Genomic DNA, 22,495 nt, shown 5'->3' with positions numbered 1-22,495 from the left:
GTTATTTTGTGATTCGCGTCGTCGTGACCGTCCACAATCCTGTAGATATCAGGTTGAAAAAGGTGACTGCTACAATAGATGTAGAGTATCTTATAAAGAGATGGGTGTGATATTCAAAATATGATTTAAGTCATTCAACTTTGATAATGTTGGTAAACTTGCAGAAGACTCGACTTCTTGAATATTTCACTACGCATAGGAAAAGCAAATTGATATTTAATTTCAATTAAATACAGAGGTTCAAATATACTTCAACTTCTATAGACTTGTACCAACTTCTACAATAAATATTTTTTAAGACCAGGTTACGGAGATTCTTGGAAATAATTTATTGCCAGTACTTTATTGATGTTTGTATAGAAAGAAATGCTCGAAGTTTTGATATTGAAATTCATCACTGGTGATTATATACGACACAAGAAATCGTCGAGAAAAATCAGAAAGATCAAAATTGAATTCTAGGATTCACGTCATAATCCATGAAAAATGAATATCAAACAAGTGAAAATTTGACTGAAAAATGAATACAAGATAAAAGTTTTGTTTTACCACCAAGAATCCTAGATTGATTTCTGTTGCTATAACTTGCATCAAATATCATGTGACCTCGACAAGAAAGGACCAACATAACAAACAGGTAAATAAAAATACCCATCTTCTAACTTTGATCTTCAGAGCCTCCTACTCTGTCATCTGCAGCTGCTGCAGCCATCAATTCGTCAAATTTATCTGTCTTCCCCAGCACTATCTCAATCTAATTAACAAACATAAATATAATGAAGGACATGTATAACACATTTTATCAATAATAATCTGATGCTTCCATTTTTTATGTGAAACTTCAGTGGTGGGGAACACCATTGAGCCCAAAATACAACATGAATAGCAGATAATGAAAAATCTGCTGTTTCCAGCCAAAAAATAAAGAAAAAAAACAGCAATTGTGATTAAAAAAAGCCTCGTACTTTTATGTCACAAGCATCACCAAATTGTAGAACTTACTTTGGCTTTCGAGGCTGTTCGTCCCCTAGATTCATCTCTGATTTCAACAGTGGAGGTCATGATCTCTGCAAAGCATCACAACATCCTTGTTAATATGGCAACAGGTGTGGCCAGTAGCGGATCGGTACTCATTTCCAGTTTACACATATTTGGGAACAATAGGTAATAGGTTGTAAACAAAAATATACAAAAAAGTATAGCCCTACTCTTCTCAACTGCGAATCCACCATTCTTGAGGATTTCTGCAATGCTCACGACAGTAGAAATAGCTGCAAGAACGCAGAGCATTACGAGTAATGAACTAGATAAGATTCAAGTATTGGAAAAATCACTCTATTATAGTGCAGTACGTAATAGTATATCGCAGAAAAGGCGATTTTTCAAGTTAAGCTTGATAAGTTATAAAGTGAAAATTAGATAGCAGGTGCTCCGGTTAGCAAAATAAATCAGTAACAAAGATAGGAACATTTCAGGATCTTCAAATAGACTACTTCATTCCAAATAGCATTTTTGCTTCATCCTGGTTAGCATTTTTGCTCCATTAATTAATTACTTTGAGGGAGTCACAGATGATAGATTGCATATTGTTTAAATTGTATCTTTAACCAATCAGAGGGAGGGAACAGAAGGTACACACTGATAATTGAAAATTTATTCTGAACACCCTGTCAAAGGTGTTCATTGTATAACTAATAATCTTTTAATTACAGTTAACCAAGAGTTCAATCTGCAACAAGTACATGCATGTAAACAGCCACCTAGACCAGCTAGTAATTCTAGTGAATATTGAGGAAGTTCTCCATTTGAAATAATAGGGCACCCATATACAACTGAGCTCTCAAAACAGTTCTTTAACTCATAATATATTATTATTGATTCCCTAAATAATATTTGAAGGTGGAAAAAGAAACAGCAGAATTGAACGAGAAAATTTGTACAAAAACGCAAGCCGAAGAGGGTTGAATTTTGAACTAGTTAACTAGAATTGCAGCAAAGAGTAGGGATAAACGAGTTGAGCTCCTAAAATTTTTGAGGCACAACTAAGGTCATAAATCTTCAAGTCAAGCTTGAACCACTCAGCGAGTTAGTTGAATAATGATCTAATTCAGAATCGGATACAAATAAGAAATATGCAATGCTCTTTCCCCAGATAAATTCCCTTCCAAAAATGCAAATTAAGACGTGGAAAGCCTTCTCATCACCTGTTAAAATACAAAGATAGGGTTATTAAGTGAGACATATGACTGAAAAGTGAGAAGTCCGTCGAGGAAAAAAACCACTACTAATATCTTCCAATATTAGTAGTGTTATTAAGTGTTATTAAGTGAGACATATGACTGAAAAGTGAGAAGTCCGTCCAGGAAAAAAACCACTACTAATATCTTCCAATACCTTAATCTTCCCCATATTTTAATTCCATTTTGATGATTCCACAATATGCCCTGTAAGTCCCGAACTGCTCTCCACAGACAACTAGATGTCGGACTTCATCTCCCTAAACCAACCCCCATATAACCTACCAGTATTTCTATGCCATATTGCATTCTACTCAAAAGAAATCCCCATGGCCATTTGCAAACCTAGTTGGGAGCCTCCAAAATTCCTTATTTGCAACTCTCCCATCCTCGTGGGTTCAAATTTATTTCCAATCAACCAGACATTTCTGACTTGACTCATAAAATTAACGATACTTCTTCACTAATCACACCTTTAGTTACCTCGAACCTAGACATATAGTAAACGGGAGAGAAAAAAGTACCTATCTAATTAGAATGACCATCTTTCCTTTACAATCATGCTTTATTCCATCAATCTTAAAGTTTAGCTACTTCAGGCACAACAATTTCCTAGAAGATAGAGTTCCATTGTTTTCCTCCTCAAGCGAAGATACAAATATATGCGATTGGAAAGAGTCAAAAAAGCATCCCACTCCTAATGCACAATCAATTATTAAATACACATTTGAGTTGATGACAAAACAGCATTCGTTTCCCAAAACAATCTTCAGTCTGAAATTTAGCCAAACCATATCTAGCAACACAAATAAACTACTCAAATTGTCATCATTCTCATTAAAGAAGTGTAATATGTTGTGTATCGAATACGGGAAACAATGTAAAACTCAAGTATTTAGCATCTTCAAATCTAGATAACATAATTGAATCGGCATATCGGTACAGAAAACCGAAAAAATAAAAACAAGAAATCCAAAAGTACCCATCCCAAGAGCAGAAAGCTCGACCTCATTGTACTGCTGCATGTACCTCTGCACGCATTGAATACACCGCAAATCTCAGATCCACACCATTAAAAAAAACATATTCGGCAAATTCTCCTGAGGATATCAAATTCGAAATACAATAATACCTTGGCTAGATTGACGTAGAAGAAGAGAGGCTTTTTGGTGTTGGAAACCTGAATTCGATTCTTCTTTGGATTATCACCGGCGATGCTGATGTTTCTCACTCCGTCTGCAATTTCCTCCATCTTTGTTAATTCTCTCCACATATCGTAGGTTTACCCACAAATATAAACTTGAATAATAATGATAAAAATTGTCGGTAACAAAGTAAAAATTTATGGATAAAAAGTAAAAATCTCAAACTCTCAAAATTTATTAAATTATATATTTTATAATATTTTTTTCTCGACTCAATTGTGATTTTCTTCACAAATAAGAGATCTGTTTGTAGGAAATCTTTACAAATAATCCTAAAATAAAATACATCATTACCTATATCATCACACACTAATTTTCAATATTTACAACTCTTATTTTCAACATTCAAATATTCAATACACACATTTTAAATATATTTTTCAACACTCCCCTTGTGATGATGATCATAATGATTGTCTTCATTACGTGTTTTTATACTGCCTCGTTAAAAACTTTACTAGAAAAACCCATTGGGATAAAAACCATAGCAAGGGAAAAAGAGTGCAGTCACGTAAACTCCCCCTCATGTTGACACGAGCAATTTTTCACAAATTTCGTAGATTTCGCATCCCAATATTATATATGTGCTTTCTGAATATTGACGTAGGAAGTGCCTTTGTGAAGAGATTTGATGACTTTTCACTTGATTGAATGTGACGAACATCAATACATTTATTCTTCTCTAGCTCCTTGGTGAATGCGAAGAACTTAGGAGGAATATGTAGGGGTGAGTATTCGGTTAATTCGGTTAAAAACCGAACCGAATTAACCGAAAACCGATTTAACCGAAAATTTTTAGACTAATCGAACCGAACCGAACCGAATTTTCACAAAAACCGAATTAACCGAACCGAATTAAAATCGGTTATTTCGGTCGGTAACCGAATTAACCGATTTTTTTTTTAAAAAATAAATTTTAAAAATTATATATAAAATTAATAATTAATATTCTAAAAAAATAAAAATTTAAAAAATTATACATAAAATTAATAATTAATATTCTATTTTAATCATAATAAAACACTTTATTCGTAAAAAATTTAAAAAAATTAATTATAATATACAATATTAAATATAAAAATATTATAAATTTTATTTAAAACATAATAAAATAAAATCAAAATTGTTTATTTAATTATTCGGTTAATTCGGTTAAACCGATATTTTTTTACAAAAATCGAAACCGAACCGAATTAACCGAATTAACCGATTTTTGAAAATTTCGAAACCGAATTAACCGAACCGAATTTCCGAATTAATTTTGTTCGGTCGGCTAAATAGGTTTAACCGAATTTTTGCTCACCCCTAGGAATTTGTTTAGTTCTGTTGCATTTTATGTATCCCTCTTTCATTTGAGCAACACATGCAGCATTATCTTCATATAGTATCACAGGCTTCTCGTCGAATGATAATCCGCATGAGATTTGGATGTGTTGGGTCATTGATTTTAACCACACACATTCACGGCTTGTTTCATGTAGTGCAATAATCTCGGCATGATTTGATGAAATTGTTACGAGCGTTTGTTTATGTGAACGCCAAGAAATTGCAGTCCAGTTTGGGAATGTGCCTTGTGTGGATCAGATAAGTATCCAGCATCGGCATAACCAATTATACTTGGATTAGCATCTTTTGAATACAAAAGTCCCAAGTCTGTCGTTCCTCGTAGATAACGGAATATATGTTTAATTCCGTTCCAGTGTCTCTTTGTTGGATATGTGCTAAATCTTGCCAACAAATTTACGGCAAAAGATATATCAGGCCTTGTACAATTTGTAAGATACATAAGGGCACCGATAGCACTTAGATATGATACTTCTGGACCAAGAATATCTGCATCTTCTTCACATGGTCGGAATGGATCCTTTTCTATGTTTAATGATTTAACAACCATTGGAGTACTTAAAGGATTTGATTTATCCATATGAAAACGTTTAAGGATCTTTTTTGTATAATTTGTCTGGTGAACAAACATTCCACATTCTTTTTGTTCAATTTGTAAACCCAGACAATACTTGGTTTTTCCAAGATCCTTCATTTCAAATTCTTCCTTCAAGTATGACACAACTTCTTGAATTTCCTTATTCGTTCCAATGATGTTTAAATCATCAACATATACAGCAATAATTACGCATCCGGATGTTGTTTTCTTAATGAAAACACAAGGGCATATTGAATTATTTACATATCCTTTTTTTCATCAAGTGATCACTTAGTCGATTATACCACATTCGACCGGATTGCTTTAACCCATATAATGATCTTTGTAATTTTACAGAATAACATTCTCTGGGTTTTGAACTTTGTGCTTCAGGCATCTTCAATCCTTCAGGGATTTTCATATATATATTACTATCAAGTGATCCATATAAGTAAGCTGTAACAACATCCATAAGACGCATTTCTAAATTTTCAGATACCGTCAAGCTAATCAAATACCGAAACGTAATTGCATCCATCACGGGAGAATACGTTTCTTCATAATCAATTCCAGGCCTTTGAGAAAAACCTTGTGCAACAAGTCGCGCTTTATATCTTACTATTTCATTTTTCTCATTTCGCTTTCGAATAAAAACTCATTTGTATCCAACAGGTTTTATACCTTCAGGTGTAAGGACTATAGGTCCAAAAACATTACGTTTATTTAGCGAATCTAATTCAACCTGGATGACATCTTTCCATTTTATCCAATCCTGCCGATTTTTACATTCACCAAAAGATTTTGGTTCATGATCTTCGTTATCATTTATGATGTCGATCGCCACATTATAAGAAAATATATCATCAATTTCATCTATATCTTTTCGGTTCCATATTTTTCCAGTATTAATGTAATTGATAGAGATTTCATGATTCTCGTCAGTTTGTGGTTCTGACAGAACATTTTCATCATCATGTGTTTCTTCAGGAACACCATTCTCTATTTTGTGATCATCATGTGTTTCTTCAGAAATATCATTCTTTATTTTGTGATCATCGTGTTTCTCTATGAATTTTCTTTTTCGAGAATTTTTATCCTTGGAACCGACTAGCCTTCCACGCTTCAGGCGTTTAATGACATCATGAGTATCTTCCATTTGTTTCTTTGAATTCAATTCGAGCAGGGGCATTTGCAGCATGTATATATGATTTAGTTACCCCTTTTGTGTTTGCGAATGCATCTGGTATTTGATTTGCTATTCTTTGCAAGTGTACAATTTGTTGTACATCTTTTTCACATTGTTTTGTTCTTGGATCCAGATGTAACAATGATGATACATACCATGTAATTTCATTTTCGGTATGTGATCAAGCAAAACTTGCACAGTAAAATCCCCAATAAAAATATGATTTTATATGCTCAAAATAAATCGCAAGTGCACGATGTCAAGTTATAATATAGTGTACGTGAGTACGAGTATCGTTCCACTGAAGACTGTGTTTTACAATTATTATTTTCAGTTATTGAACATTTAGCAACGAAAAGTGATTTGATTGTTTTATTACTACTAAAATCAAATAAGAAGGCAAATAAAAAGATTCAAAATCAAGTAATGAAATATAAGGTCTAAAATGGTTGTGTAAAATTCAATGAAAAATGGATTTGTTGGGAATCTCGGTTCACCTACCCCTCGTTAATTAATTAATTCGTTCGATCGTGAGCTACGCTTCCAACAGGATTTCCTAATCTATTTAACACACTCTCTCGAGCTATGCCAAACTAATTCTACTCAATGAAGTAATTAAATATCTTTAATTATTTATCACGAGCGAATCGCATTTCGATCTATAAAATCTCCTAGTTTTCGACCCTTAGGACTATGACTATCGGCACGTATCCAATTTCATATATCTATGTAAATTGTAGATCAGCGAATTCTACTACTTGATCATATCACTCGTTATTCTCTCGAACTCACTCGTGATATGAAAACGTCGTTAAAGTTAGCTACGCTTTAATGACACGATAAAACAGTAGTAAAATCAAGAATAACGCACAATCGAAATATAAATTAATTCAAATCACGTTCGGGGTAGGATCCCCATTAATCCCAACAAATAATAGAGTTAGCTACTAGAATTCATAGTAAAAATAAATGCAACAGTGTTTAAAATGAAAGAAACTAAATTAGAAATACTAGGCGAGACGAAATCTGCGAAGAACGGTGCTCAGAAAGCTTCAAATCTTCAATCCAAGCGCAAGAGTGCTCTCCAAACTTCTGACGGCTGCAAAAACGAAGTCTGAATCCCCCTGAATTCGTGCCTCTCCCCTACCATATCTTCCCTCTTCAGAATTAAGGAATGGAATCGAGATTGATCTTTTTCCAAAAATAGGTGGCGCTCGGGCGGTAGGAAAGTACCGCTCGAGCGCCACACCTTCTGTAAATCTCCTTGGGGCGTTCGGCATTCGCGCTCGGGCGGTAGAAAACTACCGCTCGAGCGCGGACTCTTCTGTAATTGGGCATTGTAAAACATCTCTCACGCTCGGGCGGTAGAAAATTACCGCCCGAGCGCCGACCTTTCTGTCGAGATGTTTCGGCATTTCTCTCCTCGCGCTCGGGCGGTACAATTTCACCGCCCGAGCGCCAACTCCTCTGCCCTTTTTGTCTTGACTTGGCACTTGGCTCCGATTTTGGTTCTTCCGGTCGTGTTTCCTGCAAATTCATCATGCCCGAGTGAGATAGGAAAAAATGCAAATATTTATTCTAAAATGAACAGAATGTGATTGAAACAAACGATGCGCAATGCAAAACACACACAGATTAATGCAATAAAACACGTAAATACGACACATATCAACCCCCTCATACTAACCTTTTGCTTGCCCTCAAGTAAAATAGGTTAAAGCACGAGATTCTAAACAAACACAACAGACACCCAATACTCACACGAGAAATAACCAACACAAGTAAATGTCAATGGTGAGTTACTAAATTTTATGCTCATGCCTCAGTGAACTTTCTCACGTACAAATCATAATCAAGTCAAATCACAAACGAATACTCATTCTCATCTACACATGAATCTCGACACTAATTTGAACATGTGTGTGTCATGATGGGTCTAGTCATTCGTATTTCAAATAGATCAATTATCAAATCATGCGAGTCACTCAATTAACACATCAATACAAGTCTCACTAGCATGCATCCCCGTGTCCATTTATCACTAGCCATTAATTGAACTTTATTCAACTTTTAAGTGCAGATAAGGGTGTCGAAAAGAAGGAAAATAAGCTCAAGTGGCTAAAAGTTGGGAGTACACCGATCATTTTCATTGTGCAATCGTCAAGACTTTTCGTCTGACTTTTCTCGTCTCCTTACATCTCCAACTTTTAGCCTAGGAATAGAATTTCATTCCTTTTATTTCGGCTCCCCCTCACCTTACATCTCCTTCTTTCTTCTCTTTTCTTTTTTTTTTTTTGTTTTTTTTTGTTTTTTTTTTTAAATGCACAATTTTCACACATGTACTCCCTAGGCTGCAACCACTCCTCATCATCTGGAAATACGACTCCCGCCCTGGCACACAACTCGGAGATAATGGTGGGGAAGAACAGGTCCACATGACTGTTGTGGGCACTCAATGTAATTTGTGAATTGATAAGTGTGCCCACGTTGATGGCGTATCCCTCGGTCAAAGCATAAAGCAGCACCGCCCTCTCTTTCTGGACCTCGCTCTTATGCGAGACCGGCATCATTCTCCGAGCCACAAATAAATACCAAAGGGCAACTTCGGCTTTCAAATACTTCTCGTCAAAACAACTCGGCGAGCCGCCCAATGGTTTCCATATTGCGCCCGGATGGCACAATGTGGCGAGAATCGTATCATAATTTGGGTTGGCAACTAATGTCTGGAAGTGGGAGTCGTCAACCTCCGCTGTCCCTAACAGTGCATTTATCGTCACCGAATCATACGGTACATGTTTACCCCTAACAAACACCAAACCATTTCGCCCCTCCGCTGCATTGGCATAAAATTCGCGAACCACGGAGACTACCGCCGCCTTAGGTTACTCACCGAATTGGTCCCATCCCCTTCTTTCCAAACCAACAATAACATCCAAGTATCTGTCCTCCAACTGTCGCCGGACTCCCCTCTCGGCTATTGGGTTTCGGTGAATTTTGGCATGCTCGTATCGGCCCTAGCCTCCAGACTAACAAAACGTGCCCTATCAAATGAGGATGAAGAGAAGGAACCGGGGTTACCTTTTTGCTTCTTGGGAGCCATGGGATGAAGATGGAGATGGTGCCTTGACTTGGAGAGGGATGTTTTTGCTTCCTAAGAGAGAGTGCGCCTTGCCGCCGGAAAGAGGAGTGGAGATGGTGGTGCCTGCACAAGAGAATCGAGAAGAAGAAAACAAATTGAGAGGAGTTAGGGATTTGGGGGTGAATTTGGGGTAAATAATTCGTGCAGAATGAGGAAAGGGGAAGGGGTTCTGCGCTTTTAAAGTCAGTCGCGCTCGAGCGGTAGAAAATTACCGCTCGAGCGCCGAGTCCTCGGGCAAAAATTTTAGAGGCAGATGTTCGCGCTCGAGCGGTAAAAGATTACCGCCCGAGCGCCAAGCTCTCTGGACCTGTTGCATTTGCTTCGCGCTCGAGCGGTAAAAAATTACCGCCCGAGCGCCGAGTTCTCGGGAAAATTCACACTTTACTTTTTTTTAAAAAAAAAAAACAACAGTAAAACAAAATATGCTGACACGAAAGAAAAAGAAAATTGAATTAAATGCAAGAGAAAGAAAAGGAAAGTAGTTCTCAATTTATAGTCGAGAGCTTGACTGTCGGTCTGTCTCAGTTCGGCGTGTCTTGGAACCGGGTGATTCCAAGTTGCGGCTCAATTGTGCCACCCATGTAGTGCTTCAGTCGTTGGGCGTTGACCGTAAATGCCCCATCCTTCCCGTCTTTCAATTCTACAGCTCCCGATGGGTATACTTTCGAAATCACAAATGGACCAGACCATCGTGATTTCAACTTTCCGGGAAAAAGTCGCAGCCGGGAGTTGTAGAGTTGGACACTTTCACCTTCTTTGAACTCTCTCTCAACGATCCGCTTGTCATAGACCTTCTTCGTCTTTTCCTTGTAGGTTAGTGCGAGATCATATGCTAAATTTCGGAATTCCTCCAACTGATCTAGTTGAAGCAACCGTCGTTCACCTGCATCAGTAAAATTAAAGTTTAGTGCTTTTGTTGCCCAATATGCACGATGCTCTAACTCTACAGGTAAGTGATATGCTTTACCAAACAATAATCTGTACGGTGTCGTGCCTATTGGTGTTTTGAAAGCAGTCCTATACGCCCAAAGAGCATCATCTAATCTCACCGACCAATCCTTCCTACTGACACCTACCACTTTCTCCAAAATTCACTTTATCTCTCGGTTAGACACCTCAACTTGCCCACTCGTCTGAGGGTGATAAGGGGTAGATATTTTATGTGTGACACCATATTTGCTCAAAAGTTTTTCAAATAGTTTGTTGCAAAAATGCGTGCCACCATCACTAATGATTGCTCGTGGTGTTCCAAATCGGTTGAAAATGTTTTTCTTTAAAAATTTTAGGACCACTTGAGCATCATTAGTGGCATATGCTTCCGCCTCTACCCATTTAGGACACATAATCCACCGCAACCAAAATGTATTTTTTCGTGAAAGAGCTAGGAAACGGTCCCATAAAGTCTATTCCCCAAACATCAAAAACCTCACATTTGATGATATTATTTAATGGCATTTCATGACGGTTAGAGATGTTACCTGACCGCTTGACATTTATCACAATGTAGCACGTAAGAACGAGCATCTTTAAAGAGAGTTGGCCAATAAAAGCCACATTCAAGTACCTTGGATGCCATCCTTGTTGGTCCGAAGTGACCACCTTCTCACGGTCATGGCAATGGTTGAGAATTTGATCAAACTCTTCCTCTGCGACACATCTCCGAATCATGGCATCTGCACAAATTCTGAACAAGAAAGGTTCCTCCCAAAAATAATACTTCACGTCCGAAAAGAATTTCTTTCTTTGGTGAAATGTTAAATTTGGGGGGGGGGGGGGGGGGGGGGGTGAGCCTGTAACAAGAAAATTTGGCAAAATTTGCATACCATGGACAATTTTTCACCTCAAACAACTGCTCATCTGGAAACCAATCATTAATCGCATCATTCACACAATCATCACTGATAAATTCCAATCTAGACAAATGATCTGCAACCACATTCTCAACACCCTTCTTATCTTTTATTTCTACATCAAATTCTTGCAATAATAAAATCCACCGAAGTAAGCGTGGCTTTGCATCTATCTTGGCAAGTAAATATTTAAGGGCAGAGTGATCAGTAAACACAGTTACTTTCGACAAAACAAGGTATGAGTGGAACTTGTTGAGTGCATACACTACTGCAAGTAACTCTTTTTCAGTGGTGGCATAATTTAATTGTGCTTCATCTAAAGTCCTACTTGCATAGTATATAGTGTGAAATACCTTGTTTAGTCTTTGGCCGAGGACAACACCAACCGCAGTATCACTGACATCGCACAAGACTTCGAAAGGTAGATCCCAATCCGGTGCCACCAAGACAGGAGCCGTCACCAAGCGCTCCTTCAACTTTTCGTATGCCTGCAAACAATCGGAATTGAAATCAAAAGGTGCGTCTTTCATGAGTAAAGAAGATAGAGGTTTTGCAATTTTAGAAAAATCTTTGATAAAACGCCGGTAGAAGCCGGCGTGGCCTAGAAAACTTCTAACTCCCTTTATGGACGCCGGAGGTGGTAAGTTCTTGATAACTTCAACTTTCGCCTTGTCCACCTCTATTCCGTGCCCCGAAATCTTGTGCCCTATGACAATTCCCTCTTGTACCATGAAGTGGCATTTTTTCCAGTTAAGTACCAAATTCGTCTCCTCGCATCTCTTCAACACCACCTTCAAATTCTTCAAACAATCATTAAAAGAAGAGCCAAATATCGAGAAGTCATCCATAAAAATTTCAAGAAACGTTTCTATCATGTCGTGAAATATAGCAGTCATGCATCGCTGAAAAGTAGCCGGCGCATTACACAAACCAAAGGGAATTCGTCTAAAAGCAAAAGTGCCGTAAGGACAAGTGAAAGTGGTATTCTCTTGGTCCTCCGGCGCAATCATAATTTGGTTGTACCCTGAATACCCATCCAAAAATCAATAAAATTCATGACCCGCTAACCTTTCAAGCATTTGATCGATAAAGGGAAGGGGAAAGTGGTCTTTACGGGTGACATCATTTAATTTCCTATAATCAATGCACACACGCCATCCCGTAACAGTCCTAGTGGGTATTAATTCATTATTCTCATTTGTAATCACAGTAATCCCACCTTTTTTTGGCACACACTGAACAGGACTTACCCATGCACTATCAGATATAGGATAGATAATACCTGCATCGAGAAGCTTAATTGTTTCAGCCTTTACTACCTCTTGCATCTTTGGATTCAGTCTTTGCTGAGGTTGCACATGAGGCGAGTACTTCTCTTCCATCAAGATCTTGTGCATGCAGACTGATGGATTAATCCCTTTGATATCCGCCACCTTCCACGCAAATGCACCCTTGTGTGCTTTCAATACCTCCAACAGTTTGTCCTCCATCACATCTGTCAAAGCAGCAGAAATAATGACAGGTAAAGTGTTATTCTCACCTAAGTATACGTACTTGAGGTGTGGAGGCAGTGGCTTCAGCTCGAGCGTCGGTGGCTCCTCCAGGCTTGATTTCTGTGGGATCAAGTCTTTTCGATCTCCCAAATCTTCTAACCTCATCTTCATTGACCTTCTCCATGGATGGATGGCATTCAAGTATGCCACTATTTCAGCTTTTTCGTCGTCCAAATCATCTTCTCCCAATGCAGTGGTGATAACTGCCTCCAAAGGATCTCTCAAAGCATCCTGCACATAGTTAGACACAAAGGCATCAAAAGCATCAATTCTAAAACAACTATCAGAATGCAGTGTGTGCTTAAGTGCATTAAAGACATCAAAAGTAATCTCCTCCTCGCCCACTCGCAATCTCAACTTCCCTTCTTGAACATCAATCAGTGCCTTGCCAGTCGCAAGGAATGGTCTCCCCAAAATGAGAGGCATCTCGGTATCCTCCTCCATGTCGAGCACCACGAAATCGGCAGGAAAGATGAATTTGTCCACTTTCACTAGCACGTTCTCAATCACTCTGCGGGGGTACTTGACAGATCTGTCAGCCATTTGCAAGGACATCCTCGTCGGCTTAGGCTCGCCCAACCCAAGTTTCCTAAACACAGAAAATGGCATCAGATTAATACTTGCACCAAGATCACATAATGCTTTATGAAAAACAACATCACCAATCATGCAAGGAATAGAGAAACTCCCTGTGTCTTTTAGCTTCGGTGGGATTTTGTTTTGCACCAAAGCGGAGCAATTCTCGGTTAAGTTGACTGTCATATGATCCTCCAACTTCCTCTTATTAGCTAAGATATCCTTCAAAAATTTTGCATAACTAGGCATTTGCATTAGAGCATCGGCAAATGTAATATTGATATGCAACTTTTTAAACACCTCGAGAAACTTACCTAATTGTGCATCTAGTTTTGCTTTTTTAAGTGCTGCAGGGAAAGGAGGAGGTATAACGATTTTTGGTTGTGCAGTGGGTGCTGGTGTGGAGTTAGAACACTTACCTTTAGATGTCGTGGTTTGCTCATCCACTGTTTGAGTTTTCTCTTTTTCCCTTGACTCCAAAACTTTCCCACTTTTCAACTCAATAGCCTTCACTTGCTCTTTTGGATTCGTCTCTGTGTTACTTGGCAAGGTGCCTTGCTCTCTATTTGCTATCATCTTCGCTAATTGACCAATCTGATTTTCAAGTCCCTTAATCGACGCATCCTGATTTTGAAGTCTAGTTTCAGTGGATGAAATAAACTTAGACATCATTTGCTCCAAGTTGGACTTTTCTTCTCTAGGAGGATCGGATATGTACATCGGTTGTTTGCCATATTGTTGTCCTCCTTGCGGTCTAGTTTGACTGTTTTGACCGCCACATGAGAAGTTAGGATGTTGCCTCCACCCAGGATTGTGTGTGTTCGAATAAGGGTCATGCCTTGGGCGGTTTTGGACTCCCACTTGATTCACCGGTGCCTCATTTTGCACATAGAAGGGATTTCCATCTTGACAGTCTTTCACATAGTGCTCTCCTCCAAACTTTTCACAGCATATCTCTTGAAGACGCATAGCCGTGCCACCCACATTCAAGCCGTCTATTTTCCTGTTTAAAGCGTCAAGTTGTGCAGTAATAGCAGAAAAATCAGTTACCTGGTGAACTCCTTGCATTTCTCCGCTGGTTGTTCCTGTCAGATTGAGGATGATAGCTGCTAGCAGCCATCTCCTCCAACAACTCATATCCTTCTTCCGCAGTCTTCCTCAAAAGGTTCCCACACGCAGCAGCATCTATCATAGTACGGTTAGGAGTAAGTAAACCGTAATAAAATGTTTGAACGACTAACCCAAGTGGTAACTCGTGATGTGGGCATCTTCGTAGTAGGTCCTTGAAGCGTTCCCATGCCTCATATAAAGATTCCTGATCGAATTGAGCGAATGTTGTAATGTCTGACCGCAGCTTCATGGTTTTTGATGGAGGAAAGTATTTGATAAGAAACGCTTTCGCCATGTCCTCCCATGTGGTGATGATTGAACCTACAGGCAAACAATTCAACCATGCTTTAGCTTTATCACGTAAAGAGAAAGGAAATAAACGCAACCTAACAGCATCATCAAAAACTCCATTGAATTTAAAAGTATCGCAAATCTCAAGAAAATCCGCGATGTGCGTGTTTGGGTCATCTACTGCAGTTCCTCCGAATTGGACTGTGTTCTGAATCATCTGGATTATAGCTGGCTTGATTTCAAAGTGATTTGCCCGCACAATAGGCCTCACAATGCTAGGGCGTGCACCATCCAAAGAAAGTTGGGCATACTCTAACATTGGTATGCGGCGTGGCATCTCAATATGTCTCTCTTCACGGCGCTCCTCCTCATGCTCTTGCTTGTGCCTCTCCATCAGTTCTTTAAGCCTCTGTTGTTGTCTTCTCCTGCGGAAGGTTCTTTCAATTTCAGGATCAAACTCAAGCTCCACGTCAAGTGACTTTGGCATGCACTGGAAGAGATATCTGTAATAAAATATGAAGTGTTATCTCAAGAGAAATAAAATAATGCTAAAGGAAATAACTAAAAAATAAAATTATAGATTAACAGTCCCCGGCAACGGCGCCAAAAACTTGATCAAGCAAAACTTGCACAGTAAAATCCCCAATAAAAATATGATTTTATATGCTCAAAATAAATCGCAAGTGCACGATGTCAAGTTATAATATTGTGTACGTGAGTACGAGTATCATTCCACTGAAGACTGTGTTTTACAATTATTATTTTCAGTTATTGAACATTTAGCAACGAAAAGTGATTTGATTGTTTTATTACTACTAAAATCAAATAAGAAGGCAAATAAAAAGATTCAAAATCAAGTAATGAAATATAAGGTCTAAAATGGTTGTGTAAAATTCAATGAAAAATGGATTTGTTGGGAATCTCGGTTCACCTACCCCTCGTTAATTAATTAATTCGTTCGATCGTGAGCTACACTTCCAACAGGATTTCCTAATCTATTTAACACACTCTCTCGAGCTATGCCAAACTAATTCTACTCAATGAAGTAATTAAATATCTTTAATTATTTATCACGAGCGAATCGCATTTCGATCTATAAAATCCCTTAGTTTTCGACCCTTAGGACTATGAATATCGGCACGTATCCAATTTCATATATATATGTAAATTGTAGATCCGCGAATTCTACTACTCGATCATATCACTCGTTATTCTCTCGAACTCACTCGTGATATGAAAACGTCGTTAAAGTTAGCTACGCTTTAATGACACGATAAAACAGTAGTAAAATCAAGAATAACGCACAATCGAAATATAAATTAATTCAAATCACGTTCGGGGTAGGATCCCCTTTAATCCCAACAAATAATAGAGTTAGCTACTAGAATTCATAGTAAAAATAAATGCAACATTGTTTAAAATGAAAGAAACTAGTGTTTAAAATGAAAGAAACTATATTAGAAATACTAGGCGAGACGAAATATGCGAAGAACGATGCTCGGAAAGCTTCAAATCTTCAATCCAAGCGCAAGAGTGCTCTCCAAACTTCTGACGGCTGCAAAAACGAAGTCTGAATCCCCCTGAATCCGTGCCTCTCCCCTACCATATCTTCCCTCTTCAGAATTAAGGAATGGAATCGAGATTGATCTTTTTCCAAAAATAGGTGGCGCTCGGGCGGTAGAAAAGTACCGCTCGAGCGCCACACCTTCTGTAAATCTCCTTGGGGCGTTCGGCATTCGCGCTCGGGCGGTAGAAAACTACCGCTCGAGCGCGGACTCTTCTGTAATTGGGCATTGTAAAACATCTCTCGCACTCGGACGGTAGAAAATTACCGCCCGAGCGCCGACCTTTCTGTCGAGATGTTTCGGCATTTCTCTCCTCGCGCTCGGGCGGTACAATTTCACCGCCCGAGCGCCAACTCCTCTGCCCTTTTTGTCTTGACTTGGCACTTGGCTCCGATTTTGGTTCTTCCGGTCGTGTTTCCTGCAAATTCATCATGCCCGAGTGAGATAGGAAAAAATGCAAATATTTATTCTAAAATGAACAGAATGTGATTGAAACAAACGATGCGCAATGCAAAACACACACATATTAATCAATAAAACACGTAAACACGACACATATCAGTATGTTTCTGTTCTCCCCCTTAACATTGGGAAGATTTCCTCATTAAAATAACAATCAGCAAAATGTGCTGTGAACACGTCGCCTGTCTGAGGTTCAAGATATCGAATGATTGATGGACTATCATAACCGATATAAATTCCAACCTTTATTTGAGGTCCCTATTTTCTTTCGTTGTGGTGGTGCAATAGGCACATACACCATACATCCAAAAATTCTCATTTGAGAAATGTCTGGTTCTTTACCAAATGCAAGCTGTAATGGGGAGTATTTATGATATGCACTTGATCTGAAGCGAATTAATGAAGCAGCATGTAAAATTGCATGTCCCCATATAGAAATAGGGAGCTTTGTTTTCATAATCATTGGTCTAGCAATCATTTGCAGACGTTTAATCAATGATTCAGCCAATCCATTCTGTGTATGTACATGAGCAACAAGATGCTCAACAATGATTCCCATAGACATACAATAATCATTGAAAGTCTGGGAAGTAAATTCACCAGCATTATCAAGTCTAATTTTCTTGATTGTATAATCGGGAAACTAATTCCTCAATTTTATTATTTGAGCAAGTAATCTTGCAAATGCAACATTTCGAGTTGACAATAAACATACATGTGACCATCTGCTGGAGGCATCAATCAATACCATAAAGTATCTGAATGGTCCACATGGTGGATGGATTGGTCTACAAATATCATCCTGAGTACGTTCAAGAAACATTGGTGATTCAGTTTGGATTTTGACTGGTGATGGTCTTATAATAAGTTTTCCAAGAGAACATGCTTTACATTGAAACTTATTATTCTGAAAGATCTTCTGGTCTTTCAGTGGATGACTATGTGTATTTTCTATAATTCTTCGCATCATTGTTGAACCAGGATGTCCCAATCGATCATGCCAATTGGTTAATATCGAAGAATTATCAACTACCATGTTTGATTCAATGTGACTTATATGTGTATAATGCAATCCACTAGGGAGCATTGGTAGTTTTTCAATCACATATTTCTTTCTTGATTTATATGTGATAAGACACATATATTTCTCATTCCCTTCGTTCATTGTTTGAGTGTCATACCCATGGGAATATATATCATTAAAACTCAACAAATTTCTTTTCAATTGTGGTGAATATAAAGCATCATTGATCAAAAATTTTGTACCATTAGGTAACAAAAATTGTGCTTTACCACATCCTTTAATCAAGTCTACAGGACCTGATATTGTATTCACCAGTTGTTTTTGTTGGTTTTAGTTCCAAGAAATATCTTTTATCTCGGAGGATAGTGTGCGTTGTACCACTATCGGGTATGCAAACTTCAGCTTTGCTCATAGGATTTTCCATATTTGAACTTCAAAAAAATATGCAATGAAATAAATTACTGGCAATATATATTTAAATATAACACATATCATAATTATACAATAAAACATTATTCTATGAATACGTGAAAAATAAATTATTGTACATTTATATTCTACCATTATATTGTTCATTTTCAGAGAAATCGTTGAGAAAATCTGCAGCATCAATTATTCATTTCTATCCCACCAACATATTGATCATTTCCAGAGAAATCATTCATAAAATCACCAGCATCAAAATGAGTTGAATCACTCAAACGGTCACTGCGTTCAGTGAAGTTGGTCTCCTTTTCTTTCCCCTTTAATGATTTTTTATAAAGTTTACAAAGGTGCTGACAGGCTCGACAAACTTTGGACCAATGTCCTGGAGTACCACATCTGGAACAAGAACTTTCATATCTTTTTGAGTGATTCTCATTAACACTAGTATTCTCATGATGTCCTTTTCAGTGGATGGTTTGGGACGCTCTTTTGAGATGAGTTATAAAAATAACTATCTCTATTATTTTCAAAACCACGGCCGCGTCCACGTCCACGTCCACGACCTCGACCAAAACCTTGTCTTTGAAATTGATTTTGGTTTCCAGGTTTAAATTCATTTTTACTTACAGCATTTACTTCTGGAAATGCTGTTGATTCAGTGGGTCGGGACTGATGATTTCTCATTAATAGCTCGTTGTTTTTTTCTGCCACAAGAAGACAGGCGATGAGTTCAGAATATATCGCGAATCCACGTACTCTATATTGTTGCTGTAGAGTAATATTTGATGCATGAAACGTGGAAAATGTTTTTTCAAGCATCTCAGATTCTGTGACCTCATGTCCACAAAATTTTAATTGCGAGATTATTCTATACATCGCCGAATTGTAATCACTGACTTTTTTAAAGTTTTGAAATCTCAATGTATTCCATTCATCCCGGGCGGTCGGAAGTATAACTTCTCTTATATGTTCGAATCTTTCTTTTAATCCCTTCCACAAAGCTATGAGATTTTTTTCAGTCAGATATTCACATTTCAATCCATCGTCGAGATGTCGACGCAAAAATATCATGGCTCTTGCCTTTTCTTGTGACATGCATATGTCATTTTCTTTAATGGTCTCGCTTAGACCCAATGACTCAAGATACATTTCTAGATCTAGAGTCCATGGCATATAATTCTTTTCGGTGATGTCGAGCGCAACAAATTCGAGCTTTGTTAAATTTGACATGATGGTACTAAAAAAATTACGATACATTTTATTAGTTAATGAATATTGCAATACAAAGTAATGGATAAACAACAAGTACAAGCATTTGTAAAAATAAAGAAAACACACGAGGAGGATATTCTCTGATAAATACAAGACTCGTGAGTATGATAACCAAAATAATTAAAAATATCCTTGAGAAAGCCATCTTCTTTTTTCTTCGAAAAATTTGATGATGAATAATTTTTAGAGAAGAAGATAAAGTTGGAGTGATTGAATGTGTTTGTGAGATCATATTTATAGGGCAAAACTAGCCGTTTTGTTACCGTTTATGACCGTTGGTATACAAAAAAAATAATGTATGTATTTGTATAATTTTATGGTAATAATATGATGTATATAATATTAGGCATGTTTAAAGAATTATGTATATCATATCATAATATTATAATGAATGTCATAATTTATTTTGTTTAAAAACCTTATAGGCTTTTATACTTGTCGTATCCCTTACCGGAAGTGTGGGATGTCGTCTTAACATCCTCCCAGGATTTATAACAAGTTTATGAAAAATTTATTTTTATTATTTCTAATAATAACATTATATTGTATATTAAATAAATACACAATAAATAAATAACAGTAAAATAAATATTATTATTTTTGTTACCTTTTTCTTCTGTTTGAAGCTTGGAAAATTATGTAGGACTTTTAGAGCTTCGTGCTGATAACGTGTTGTGAAAAAGTAAAAATTTATGGTAAAAAGTAAAAATCTCAAACTCTCAAAATTTATCAAACTACACACTTTATAATATTTTTCTCTTTACTCAATTGTGATTTTCTTCACAAATGAGAGATCTATTTATAGGAAATCTTTACAAATAATCCAAAAATAAAATACATCATTACCTACATCATCACACATTAATTTTCAATATTTACAACTCTTATTTTCAACATTCAAATATTCAACATTCAAGTATTCAATACACACGTTTTAAATATATTTTTCAACAAAAATATTATTTTTATATTTTATGAAATTTTGATATATAAATTTTTTATTTGAATTTTTTTTATGTTGTAAACATAGGAATCTCATTGTACATGTAATGACTATATAAAGTATTACAATTTTATGTGAAAAATTCCTTTTTTTCAATAAAGTATAATATATATTTTTTATTGAGTTTTTATTTTATTACGCTTTTTATATACAATTATTATGTATTTTATTAAATAAAAAATATACGAAATTTATGTTACATATAGATAAAATATTTTACTTTTTCAAATAATTTGTATAGTTATGATTTTTTACATCTTAAATAATATATAAATAAATTAAAAAATTATTTATTAAATCATAGTTAGTTGAGAAAGATATTTTTGTTAAATTGGAGTTCCTCATTTTATTTAAAAATGTTTTAATGATAAATAATTATCATATTATTTATTTTTATATATTAAAATTATTAATGTTAGGATATCTCAATTGGTGATAACAATCAGGATAAGATATTGATCTTGAAGTTAAGCACGATTCAGTAGACAGTAAAATTATTAATGTTAGGATATCTCAATTGGTGATAACAATCAGGATAAGATATTGATCTTGAAGTTAAGCACGATTCAGTAGACAGTAAAATTTTTCGATTAATCAGTAAAAGCTTTATTTCTTTTAATTCAGTAGACCCACAAAAGCTTAGAAAGTATTTTTGAAATACACGTGAAAGGTCATCTGAAATATGACAAAAACTTGTGTGAAACGATCTTACTGGTCGTATTTTATGAGACAGATCTCTTATTTAGGTCAGACATGAAAAAATGTTATTTTTTATGCTAAAAATATTACTTTTTATTGTGAATATCGATAAGATTGACTCGTCTCATATATAAAGATTTGTGGGATCGTTTCACAAGAGACCTACTCCTGAAATATATTAGATAATCTATTTTTTGAGAATAAAATACACGTTTTGAGATTTTTTTTATAATTAATAGTCTAGTATTTTAATAAAAAGTATGATTTTTTTTATTTATCATGCAAACCATAATGCATTAACAAAATAGCAAATCGTGCCTTACTATTTGAAGTATATTAAATTTATCATGGTATAATTTTTAAATAAATATATTATTTTTTAAAAAGAATTAATAAATAAAATAACCTTAAATTAAAAAAAAATACCCGTTTCTAAAAAAAGCACCTATTTATCAATAGGTATTTAAAAATTGAAGAGTGAGTCTCATGTGAGACCATCTCACGGGTTTTAATATGTGAGACAGGTCAACCCTACCGATATTCATAATAAAAAGTAATACTCTTAACATAAAAAATAATAATTTTTCATGGATGACCCAAATAAGAGATTCGTCTCACAAATACGACCCGTGACACCGTCTCACACAAATTTTTGTCAAAGATAAAATATACTAAGAAGCTTCGTATTTTCCTACTATAGCAAGAAAAGGTGAATAATTTACATCTAAAGGGTCCATCGGTTAACTCAAGGCCTCTGGCCAAACTAAATCATTCATTTGACCCTTCCACCACTTCGGGAAGAAAACTTGAAGGAGACAACACTTTGGAAGGAGTTCTGTACCCGCATCTCCTACAGGAAGAGATATCACTCCAACCATAAGGGTGGCGGCGACAAAACACATTCTTGCCCGCGCATAATTATGCACCACAAGCATACGAGTATTAACGAAAATTTTAAAATAGCATGAAGGCCCGC

The 22,495-nt window shown here is 36.4% G+C and overlaps 1 protein-coding gene and 1 non-coding gene across 2 annotated transcripts; one reads left to right on the top strand and one right to left on the bottom strand.

Moving 5' to 3' along the window:
- Window positions 1–432: 432 nt before the first annotated feature.
- On the bottom strand, window positions 433–3,536 carry LOC140839637 (uncharacterized protein At2g34160-like). The gene is made up of 5 exons (XM_073206476.1): window positions 3,370–3,536; window positions 3,220–3,268; window positions 1,209–1,271; window positions 1,003–1,067; window positions 433–754 (listed from the first exon to the last, which is right to left on the bottom strand). The coding sequence occupies exons 1-5, from the start codon at window positions 3,508–3,510 to the stop codon at window positions 659–661; spliced, it is 414 nt and encodes a 137-aa protein (XP_073062577.1). The 5' UTR covers window positions 3,511–3,536; the 3' UTR covers window positions 433–658.
- An 11,381-nt stretch (window positions 3,537–14,917) lies between these two features.
- Window positions 14,918–15,023, top strand: LOC140840305 (small nucleolar RNA R71). Its single transcript, XR_012119891.1, has one exon. It is a non-coding gene; the product is annotated as a small nucleolar RNA R71 (small nucleolar RNA).
- Window positions 15,024–22,495: the final 7,472 nt, after the last annotated feature.

This window comes from Primulina eburnea, chromosome 8, assembly GCF_022965805.1.
Source record: "Primulina eburnea isolate SZY01 chromosome 8, ASM2296580v1, whole genome shotgun sequence".
Classification (NCBI taxonomy): Eukaryota; Viridiplantae; Streptophyta; class Magnoliopsida; order Lamiales; family Gesneriaceae; genus Primulina; species Primulina eburnea.
This window is presented reverse-complemented; position numbering and strand designations above follow the sequence as displayed.